This window comes from Camponotus floridanus, unplaced genomic scaffold (genome assembly GCF_003227725.1).
Source record: "Camponotus floridanus strain SB8 unplaced genomic scaffold, Cflo_v7.5 scaffold60, whole genome shotgun sequence".
NCBI classification, from domain to species: domain Eukaryota; kingdom Metazoa; phylum Arthropoda; class Insecta; order Hymenoptera; family Formicidae; genus Camponotus; species Camponotus floridanus.
In genome coordinates this window covers 762,331-774,877 of record NW_020229770.1, presented here as the reverse complement: position 1 = coordinate 774,877, position 12,547 = coordinate 762,331, and the positions used below count along the sequence as shown (strand labels likewise).

Below are 12,547 nucleotides of genomic sequence, written 5' to 3'. Positions count from 1 at the left end.
ATGATAAAAAATTGGGAAAGGTATTATTTGATAAATTCGTATTATCAATCAGTGAAAGAGACGAACTGCTTTGAAAAATTTTATCTTCTCAAAAATAATAACAGAAAGTAAAGTAGTATGAGATCTGAAATAATGTTTTCAAATAATAAATATGATGTTTTCAAAAAATAAATATAATAATATAATAATAATACGATGAATTCTGTTTTTGAAAACAAATTATAAAATAAATTATTTGTTAAATAGTTTTATATGTTATTATATATGTTATATTTATCATAGTTATCAATGCAATTATTTTATATTTATTTATTATTCTAACATCTCCCCATCTTTTAATATTAAAAATAAGTAAATGAGATGTAAGAAATGATTGACGCAATTGTGAAAGAATCAAATTTATTAAGAAAACTGTATTTATTTATTAAGGAAAATCTAATTTCTATTTCTTCTTGATATAAATCGCAAAATCTATTATTTCATGATATATGAGATATTAACAGTTGCATCTCCATTTGATGTTCATTACGAAAGGCAATTTTGTTTCTGTCGATTAGACTAAATAAGTCTAGAATCGGACAATCGCTAAATAAGGTAATTCCGCGATAATTGTCGATGAATGATTAATGATTTGGTAACATCACAGAAATGTAACTGCATCTCGTGTTTTTTATGCGATATGCAACGCTCTGCGATTAATTGTGAGTGCAGTGATCACGTATCTAATACGCATTGCATAACGCATATCGGGGATGGCGTTCCCTCTATCCGAACCCTTTCAAGGGGGAGAACTTTCACGGCGCGCTATATTCTTCGGACATTATCCCGTTTCGAGCGATTTGATCGGTATTCGGTTAATTTAACACGGTGAAACTACCTGCTGCACCGTCGTCGCCTTCTGCGTTCCTCTTCGCTAGTCGCTGATTTCGAAGTCATTGACCAAAACTACTTGTCTGATGGTAATATTCAAATTAATCGAACGACCTGCAATGGATGATAGAAAAGAATTATGGTTTATAAGATATTATAAAATAATTCTTTCCTGACCGCGTTTAACAAATTCCATCGACGAAATCTTCCTTCTATGTGTGTGTGAGACTCTCTATCTATCTACATATATTAATTTATCGATCATAAATTTTGATGATTGCATTATAAATATACGTTTTTTCCCAAGATTATAGTCTTTCATTTCTGCACAATTTCTATCTAGATAAAATTTAGAAATTTTTATTTAAAAATTTCTTGTTTTATTTTGACTTTCTTGTAACAAAAAATTATTTTTTTTCTCTTCAGTCTATACAAAATCTATAAATCTCTAACTAAATCTTTATAAAATTCTAAGAAAGCCACGTATGCAATTGTAAATTGTTTAAATAAAAAATGAATCAATACACACAATAATCAATACATATGTATGAAAGAAAATAATTTCATTTTTTATAATTAAATACGTTCCATAATATATGGATAATTCATGTAGCCATTAATTTTTTACTTTATTATAATCCATCGTAATAATAAAGGGATCTTTTTATTTTTGAGATGATTTTCATTACAAATTCTTTAAATTTTCTAAATATAATATATATTCCTTAACATCTTGTATCACGCTTAAGGCTCAGTAGTCTACGTCATCACGTAGTACATTATAAGTTGAACAAATCGGGTCGTTGCACCTTTCATCGAGACCTACTTCGACATTCGTCGTGGAAGGATAGTGAAACTTCTCGCGACGCATCTCGCGCATCAATTACGCCTCTCTTTTTCTCTCTTTGAGACAAGATCTTAGCTCTATTCCCAGCGCACAGAATTTCCAGTGAAGCGTGAAAATCGCGTCTCTTTTCGCAAGGCGTGAGAAGGCCGCGCATAAAACGAGGTCGGAGGAAATTGATGACAAGGATCTCGACGAGATGACGCGTATCTATCCCTGGAGTTTGACGATTATCGGAACAGAGAAAGCGATACACGTAAGTCGACAGTATGACTCATATATGTGACATTTTTTTTTTAATCTTTGACTCGTCGTATCGTGATATCCTTCTATTGTAAGCTGACAATGTCGTGATCCCATACGTTCAGAAACGTTACTGATCGTACCGAGTTTCACTTTGTCATTTCGATCGATTTGATCTTAGACACAAGTTAATTGATTCTAAGTGTAAACGGATTCGCTGTCACCTACTAAATTGCAGTTCTACTTGCAAGAATACAAATAGAAACAGAAAATTTAATCACAGCTTTCGCAATACCAGTTTCGATTCTCCTTACGTGCTCAAGACGACTTTTCCCACAATCTTTGACATTGATCAATTTAAAAATTCTCTTCTGTAAATCTCATTCTATGTTTAGACAAGCTAATTGGAAATTCATATGTTCAAATTTTGAAGAGATTCACAAATAATAATAAGGATAATTAGATATATATTAAATTAATATTAATGATTCGAATATGATGATTCTAATATCAATATCTTTTTTTTTATTATAGATTATATTCTTAATTTTTTAAAGTACAGTATTAAAATTTTAAAATATATATATATATTTTTTGCTTTAGTTTACTTTTTTTAAAAATGCTATATTCACATTAATAATTCTGTTGATTGCTTCTATATTTCAATAAAATATCGAATAAAGAGAAATATTAAGAAAAGCTAATTTAAAATGTAATAAAAATAATGCAAAAAATATACAAGTAGTCTTTCATCAAGTTAATGCTTATATTAAATTTTAAGACTATTTGAAATTATTAATTGATCTTATTAATGAATTGTTTATTTTGATTTTATACATATAATTCGAAGGAAAAAAAGTTTTTATTGCAAGAAAGCCAGAATAAACAGGGAATTTTCAAATTTAAAATTTTAAATTTTTATATTCCTAATAGAGAGGAATTGTGTGCAGAAATAAAAGACTATAATTTTTCTAGAAAAAAATAGTAGTACATTTTTACAATCCTTTTTTTTCTGCGTAAATATTTATGTAAAAATTAAAAATTTTTATGAACAAAATATCGCATGTGTGTTTCTAATTAAAAAGATATAATAACTTGGCTTCTTCAGTTACGTGTTAGAGGAAAGAGAAGTATCTCTCACGTACAGTTATTCGTTTGTTCACTTTACGAAGACATATTGTCTCAGATGAATAAATTCAGCAACAGTGTGAGCAACTGTACGCATTATCTGCTGAAGAATCGAAACTGAGCATGATAACGGTCTTGCATCTGTTACCTGCGTGCTACAGTCTATGCTATGTTAATGCCCGCAGGACTTTTCATCATATAAAAACACCGTTTTACGCCATTGCGCGTCATATCGATTATAGTTATATCCGACATTATGAATTTTGCGAAGCAAATTTTGCAATTTGTGAATAGTACTTTAACAAGCTTTCATTAGCTGTACGGATTATTGTGTTTCATAAAGCCGACAAGTTCCGCTAATTTTTTCTTCTTCGTAGGACGAATTCTTCGTTGAGAGAAGCGTCGGTATGTGTTATAGTTGCTTCCTTTTTAAAAGTCTTTGAAAGCGTGCCGTCAGTATAAGCCCAGAAGAGAAAGCGATGATTCTCGTAGTCTTATCATGTTCGACTGGATTCGTAGAATCATGAAAGATTTTTTTGTACACACGTCGAACGCGTTAACGTCATCTCTTTTTAATCATATTGCTAGCAAGTAACTGTGTAAGAGCCGGATATAACAGTAATGACTTTTAGAAATCAATATTAACGAACCGTTTTAATTAAAAAGTGATATAAGTCAAATTCTTATTTAAATTTTGAATTTACAATGAATTGATTAAGCATAAAAGAATAATTTTAAGACTCATTTTACAAATTTTTAAAATACATGAATCATACGAAATATATAATTATGAAATATCCAGTGCTATACAATGCAATGTCTTAAAATAAATAATTACGCGTTTCATAAAAATCTTTTATTGTTTTTTGTTTTTTACATTTTTTATTAAAGATTTCTTTGATCATTTCAAATGTATAAAGGCAATAGAAATATTTGTTATCAGATAAAATTTTGTAGGTATATATATATATATATATATATATATATATATATGCTCTATCTCTCTTTTCTGCCCTTTCTTTTATATAAATATATTTTTATCTCAAAAAATATCTTTTAGGAATCATCTGCTTTCTAATTAGTTGAGAAAATCACACATACATAAAGATTGTAAATACTAACCTTTTAAATGATCTTTTTTGGATGGTATGGTAGAATTTTTTTGCAAAAAACCAACTAAAAAGGTTTAATAAAAATGATCCTACTAAAAACTCCAACTAAAAACAGAAAGATCGTTACAAACAGAAATTTTTTAACATTTTTACAACTTGACACTTAAAGTACTAGTTGCGACAGTGACGGAGTTAATGAGGATTTTCAACGATTTGACTAATAACAGGTACGCTTTGTACTCTGATTACTAGAGAAAGCATGTAATGAGGAACTCGATCTTTGAGAGACTGAACGTGTCATTTTAGACATTTTGCGTTAGTATACTCGATATTGTACATATATTGTTCTTATATATATTGTATTTACATATATTGTACTTATTCTATCTATTGCACATACATATGTTGCAATTGTGAAAATAATACGTACTGTTTTAGAGACAATCTTTTTTAATATTTATAAAAATTATGAAGAAGTATATTAGAAACACATGTTTGGTAAAACACTCTGTATATTATTTTATGAGTTCGCAATATGTTGATTGTGCATTTGAACGCTTATTATTTTGAACAGATCAGTCGTATAAAAATTTATATGTAATATTTGATGTTAAACTAATTAAAAAAATTTTATGGTATTTTCTTGTCAAGCGCTTATAATGCATACAACATGATCTCGTTACTTTAAGTCTACAGAGAAAGTGGAGTAAAGGGCACTATTAGATGAAAAAGGGGCAAACGATACTACATGCATTACGATATCTTCATTTGAATGCATTATTGTTGCACAGTGCAATGCGCACTGACCTATATTTGTTACAAGATATTATCATATTATTTTTTTTAATAATTATACAAATTTCACAACGTGTTCCGTTACGGAGGAAGACATGATGCAACGAACAAAGAATGAAATCGATGAAAAGAAGTGTATATAATAATAAACAGAGATAAAGATATTTTAACATACACAGGAAAAAGTAATAATAATAAAATAAAATAAAATTTTATTTTATTATTATTACCTTTTTACATTTTTAGAATTAGTTTATAACATTCAATCTATACAGTTGTGAATGAAACATTAGTAGTTTTAGATAGTATAATAGTAGTCATAGATAGTCTTTTTCCGATAAAAATTAAATCAAAATTGAAATTATTATTTATTTATTTGAGTCAAATTCTTAATTATTAATTTTTTTCCTTTTTCCGATGTTTGTCATTTTATTTCTCAATTTATATATATAAAAAATGTACTTTCGCGCGTAATGATTTTTTTCAGGCTTTATTTTAATTTCGTATAATTAAGAAAGACTTAAGAAAGACTTTTAACGGAAAATGCTATTTCTTTATTCTTGCCCATTGAATCGATTAGTCGCTATTGAATTAAATCCTTACTTGATCGATCGATTAAAGTTGCACAAGAGAGTATAGCTGTACAATGATAAGAAAAAGAAAAACATGACTGTGTGAGAAAACTTACGTATTGCGCATGCAAACGGACAATAATATAATCGTAGCTGTATCGCACTCTTCCATCTCTTCTGTTTTGACTTTCCATAGCCATCGACTTTCTTAAGGAATTCCCTAAGGCTAGATCGGGGTCGCACGAAGTACCAGCAGATGATGCACGTACTGTATAGTAAGCAGGTTGCGGGAAAACATACGCGCGCAAAGAACAATTTAAGTGTACTAACAATATGCACACATGTATACTCTGAGAAAAAAAGTACATTACAGTTGTGTTGCAATCGTAAATTTACGTCCTTTGACTTCGTGGCAAAATTGAATCTTTCACATCATCCAGCATGATGTAAATCTCTTCGACATTTTTGATTCGCTTGCAGATAATTTGCACACTTTATAATTGCTGGTTTAATCGAATTCTTATCAAACAGCGCTATTAATCTGTTTTCACAAATGATTAAAAAATATCATAAATCGTATGAAAACATTATCGTAGAAAACATTATATGTAAAAAAATTAGATAAATATTAATATACGTATTACATAAGCATAATAAGTTTAGGTTGTTATAATGAAGCGACATTTAATTTAAAAATTTAGGGACTTAATTTTTTCCATTTATAAAACGTATAAAAGAAAAGATCGTGAAAAAAAAATAATCGAAATATGGATTAAAATTATTTATCATTAAAGAAGAGAAATCAGTTATAAACACGAGCTTACAAATTTGCTGTTCGATACCCGGAAATTCGAGGACGACATTTCAATCGATTCGTATGCACGAAATGAAGAATGGTTATGGCCAGGTTTGCGATATACGACTAACGGAGAAGCACTTATTGGGTCCTACCAGATTAGAACACGCCGGTCGACGACCTCATCTTTATACGCGCTTGAAATCTGCGATAATTATTCAGCGAATTTCGAAAGTTAATAACGCCCGCAGAGATGATGACGCAGTAGAGAGACTCGCGGAATTCAGCTGCGAGTCATTTGCAAGTCATTTTGATAGTCGAAGTGTAAGAGTGAAAAGAAAGACAAAAAAATTTATAGTTCCTGTTTTGCAGCTAATACTTAGTCCAGATCACGGGGGGAAGTTCCTTTTATGGTAATCTTATTACATCGTTTCGCTGGAAGATTAAGATGATAAAACTGTATCTTGAGTCGTCCTGCGGAATTACAAAATATTAAGCGATAAGACCGATTAATATAATTGATAAATTTATAATGAGAGTTTCGTACTTTTAAAATTTTCTGAAAGGATATCTTGTAAGGAAATGACTAAAAATAGTGTAGCAATGATTTAAAGCTTGTAATTAAATTCATTATACTTCTTTTTCCTTATTTCTGTTGATTCATAAGATAAAGGCTCACTTAAGAGTTATATCTTTATAAATCTTAATGCAGAAAGTGCGATATATATTTAGAAAGAACAGTGTTTCAAGAAGAACAATGTAATTATTTCTAAGAAACTGATATGTTGTACATACGAATTGTCTAAACTGACAGAAGAAAACTTTTCGCACAAAATTAAAAGTACCGCAAGATAATTCACGCATAATACCATTTTGTGCAAATCTCTGAAGCGGATAATTATTGTAAGGAACTCGTATGCGCGAAATATATATATCATATGTCCCTTCTCCATCTCTCTCATTAGTTTTTAATTAATTTTTTATCCGTATGCGGGGAATAATATATATATATATATATATATATATATATATATATATAGAGAGAGAGAGAGAGAGAGAGAGAGAACAAACAATTTAAATGAATAATTATGTAATAAATAATAATTTAATTATTATTTAATAATCTTCCCTTTAATAATTATCTACTGTGAAGGTATAATTCACACATTCGCATATATTATATTATCGCATGTTGTATTAATCGAATTTACACAACATTTGAGAGCAAATTTACAAAAATGAAATTCTATCAACGTTTATTCTATGTTCTATATGTATTTTATTCTGAAGAAAATATTTAATGATTATTCCATAATGATCAAATTCAAATATTATTTTTTTAAATAATCGACAATGCACGATTTATTCTATGTTAAATTTAAAGATCATCGAATTGTGTGCCAGAATCGTCGGGAATCTGTACTTGAACGAAAATCTGATCGTACGCGATAGTGAGCTGTATTCGTGCATGTGCATATGCAACGCAGACGTATATCGATGCATTCGTGTGTCCATTCGTGAGTCCACGCGACTACAAAGTGTTACGTTTGTTGTATGGCGGTCGTGGTATGTGGGTCAAGTGGCCGGCGTTGCTAACAAGTGACTCGATTCGAGTCGATTCGTGAAGCGACACACACTGTTAGTTTTCGTTGCACCGAATTTCCAACTTTTCACAAATTTTATTTTACTACTCTTTGATTTAATATATCGATATCGTATAATTGCACTTCGTAAAAGTAATTGTAGAGACTGCCTTGTATTCCGTGATTAACGTAAAGATTTAGATTAATATTAATTTATCAGAGAAATTACACAATTAATTTAATGCGCATAAATATAGCGTAATCTATATTTTATTTTAGATGCGCCAAAAAATGACAGATTGGAATAATGTTAGATAATTCTATATTTCACAATAATATTTGTTGTAGCTATTCGAGTACCAAATAATTAGAAAACGCTAAATGGATATTGTTAATTTTTACATCAAATCGTGTATGTATCACACACTTAAATATTGAAAAATATAATTAAATATTTCAATTTTTTAATTTTTACATTTAATAGATCAAAATCGGATTTAAAGTATAATAAAAGAGAGAAGAATATTACAGTACAACTACTAGTGAATCATTATTTCTTTCAAAATTTTTTTTTAAATATTTGGAATAATGTAACGTATATGTTTAATATAATTTTATATGTGTTTAAGAATAATTATGTGAGTTACTGTTATAAATCTGTCTTTTTTTGTAAAAAAATATCTAAATATAATTATATTTGTTCTAAAATAAAGAGAAAGAGATATAATATATATTTTTAATATATATTATATTAATATATTTTTAATATATTTTTATAAAAAAAAGACAGATTTTTAACAGTAACTCACATAATTATTCTTAAACACATATAAAATTATATTAAACATATAATAATATATTAATATATATTATATTAATATTATGACATTAATATATATTATAGTAATAATATTATAACATTATATTAAATAAAATATACATTGCGTCTCTCGAGATTTCAACGCGTGATGTGCAACGTGGAGATTTGAATGCTTTTTCACGCACATTGCGTTCTCTGCATCGAATATGCAGCCGACGTTTTGATTTTCATTATGCGACCGAGCGATCGAATATCCGTTCCATCGCAAAATAGGTTCAAGTAAACAAGAATTACGCAGGATAATCGAAAATCACATTCAGTGCCTTGATGGAGCATGTCATAAAGCAGTCGGTCGTCATGAATGCGATGGATGTGATCGTATGATACGCGCATACGTACGCAATTTTGCTCGCCTGTTCACGCATTTCATTTCTAATTGAATAATCAATCGCGACCTCTTCTTGATCGAGTGACATGGAATGCGGCAGACGAAGCATACCTACGTATGTCCTTGCAAGAACCCGGTTAGCTCTTTTTGTATTCCTCGTTTGCATATTAAGAGATACTCAAAGATAAGATATCCTGCGCGAATAGAATTCGTTTGCAGATTTTGAAAATTATTTGTGCTCAATCTTCTCATTATCATTTCTAAAAGAGACATCTTTGAATTAAGATTATCTTCTATGGTGTAAAATTATATAAACATAGAATAGAAAGTGACCTTGAAGATATTTTTTTGCAATTTTTTAAAGGTTATCTATCGCGATTGCACATTAAAACTTGGATTCTAAGCACATGAAATACTCTTGATACATGCATGGACTCTATTAAATTTCATGGTTGCGTTAATCAGTACGTATGAGGTGCTCTATAAAGATACAATTATGGATGCTCTTCATTGTTAGCATCAAGAAACCATAATTAACTCGAACAAGGAAGCGCCGAGGGCTAACCGAGCTGGTTTAGGGTGACGCGGTTGGGTGCTTATCTTCCTAGTCCTTCTTTCTTAAACGCAGACATTATTTCTAGATTCTTTCTGACCGGAAAGAAAATGAAAGAAAATTATATATCATATCTAAACAAGAGGTTATAATTATATATATATATATATATATATATATATATATATAAGTATATACATATATAAGTATATACATAAAAAAAGAATGTCTTAAGAATAAAATTAAAAACGCTCGAATTAAAAATATATATAAAATTCCAACAAATATCTTACATAATTTTCACATAAGATTTGACATATGGAGATTGTCTTTTTACATAGTTTTGCAAGAAATATCTTTCTTGTTATTAATTTAATTTCATATTACGAAAAAGAAATTATTTAGGTACGATCTACAATTTACCCACTTATCCTTTCTGTAAAATTATGCATACGTTGTTCTTAACTCTTAGTACATTGTTACAAATTACCGTAGAATTTCCATGAATTTTCGCGATTGCATATACTTGCGGGAGCTCTATATATCTATTATTTTCTTTGAGACGCCTCGTTTTCATTTCTATAGTTTCATAGCTTTGCTCTGTGAATTTACAATTATATCCCACATGACAATTGTAGTTTCATGATTATCAATTATCGCGCAGAATAGAAACGCCAAGAATTATGTAAAAGCGTGAATTGGGGAAATTTGTACGTATATGTATTTGTTAGAATTAACTTTTATGTAAAACTTTGATATTCAACTCGTATTAGATGTTTTCGACATTTTATCATAATAACAACGCGTTACGCGATGCACGTAAATTGCGTGTAATATTCTTTCGTCATTTGTTGCAAAATTACCCCAACACTTTCTTATGATCTCCATAAATGTATAATTACGCGAACAATCGAATCTAATGTATTATATCTATCAGTATACACTAATTAGGTTAATTGCTGCTTGATCGTTTAAAAATAATTTATAATTTTAAAATGTGTCATATAATTAATTAAGAATTTTTAATTATATATTTAATATATAAATCAATACTTCCTATTTATAACAAGGCACTTTCTGGTTAATTAGAACATTTTAAAAATATGAAATCTTTCTTCCGTTTATATCATTGAATTATATAATTAAATCATATAATCTCTTCATAATTATATCAAAATATTTTATTTATTACATATAATTATGTTTCATCCTCTATATAATTTCTCTTTCGGAAAAATGATCAAAAATCAGTTTTTTTGATGAAACAGCTAAATCAGCTATCCCACAGGATAAGGCATGTTCTCGGTATTCGATGATTGGCACGCAGGTTGGCCTGAATTCCAGAAGAGAGGCAGGTAAAAAGGAGGAAGGATGGACAGTCAGTCGGCCGCACAAACCAGCCTCATTCCTGATAGCAACCGGCACAATGTTCGTTACCTGTCGTGGTGGTGGTAGCGAAGGAATAGCAGGTGGAGGGGGGAACAGAACACCTGGTCGACTTCCTGCCAGAGAGTAAGCGTCTCAGTCCTCAGGAAAGAACGTTCGACATCGGTACATTAATATAAGTCTCGAGAGTCACACCACGAGTTCTGACAGAAAGCGGAACTGCACAAGCACCGCTATTTTAACCCTGTTTGAAGGTACTTGAGAGATAGATTCGCACATGCGTTTCTCAAACTCGCGCTTCGAGCAAACATTCGCGTCCAGTGCTCGGAAGAAAACATAAAGAGGGTCGGCCCGTACCCTAAAATAATGTTTTTCTCGAAGTGCATTCGGTGAACTTCTCTTGCGGAACCGACAAAGTGCGATTGTTACGGACGTATAAATTAGATCTCGGAGTTATACCGGAATAGTTTCTTCATTTTTTTCGGAACGAAAGGACGTACAAGTTAAACATTGAAGTTCCATGCGGAAGCTCGCCAAGGAAATGGAACGCAAGACACTTTGCTTCCTTCTCATCGCTCTGTTTGCCAAAAGTGCGTAAATTTCTTTTTCAGCTCTAATTATCAGTTATCGAATTAAATACACACTATATATTAAATAATAATTATTATAAATAATAATTAAAATTTTCTAAAAATAATAATTATCAGAAGATATTCTTCTAAACATTCGATTTTCAAAGAACAAATAAAATATGTAAATTATACATTTTTGATTGTTAATTATATTTCTAAATGAATGTAATAAGTTGGTATTCATTGAATGCATTAATATATGTATTTACAGTCTATTATATATTATAATTGAAATTATTAATTAAACACCCATGATAATTCCACATAATATTACGTGCAAATAAATGAGTTCTTATATTCGCGTTGTATATGAAATAAAACGCGATATAAAATTAACTATTTTTATGATAGCTTCTAATCGAGTTTTTGTAACGGTTCGTTATGAATTTCTCTCAAAGAACATAATTGGATATTTTCTAAAGAACTTTAATATACTGGATAGACATTTTGTGCAAAAATGAATTAATCTCCCGTGAAAAATATAATGCCTCATTAATGTACTGGAGATTATTATAATCATTATTGCACTCCATTCACTTGTCGCTTTCTAAACGCCAAGAAATTTAATGAGTTGACTGATTATGAGACAATGCTTACAGTTCGTAACGACATTCTCTACTTTACGTATCATTGAAACTTTATTTTGTAGAACTTGCAACGAAACTGCCACTAATCAAGCACGCTTATGAATATAGCATAATCGAATGTGCTTGTTGTAAGTTAATTATAGGATTATCTAAATTAGCATCACATACAGCTTTCGAATTATATATTAATAAATTGTAACATTAACGTAAATATGAACAGATTTCTCATAAAATAAAT

At 29.6% G+C, this 12,547-nt stretch overlaps 1 protein-coding gene across 2 annotated transcripts in view; it reads left to right on the top strand.

The window, feature by feature from the left end:
• Positions 1 to 12,547, top strand: part of LOC105248915 — a 44,636-nt gene that overhangs the window by 2,198 nt on the left and 29,891 nt on the right. The window contains exon 1 of one of the 2 annotated variants that reach the window (XM_011253987.3): positions 11,242 to 11,680. The exons of the other annotated variant lie outside the window; for it this stretch is intronic. Within the exon in view, the coding sequence (XP_011252289.1) occupies positions 11,611 to 11,680 (70 nt within the window). The 5' untranslated portion in view covers positions 11,242 to 11,610. Of the gene's footprint in view, positions 1 to 11,241; positions 11,681 to 12,547 lie in introns of those variants that run through there. 2 annotated transcript variants of the gene reach the window in all.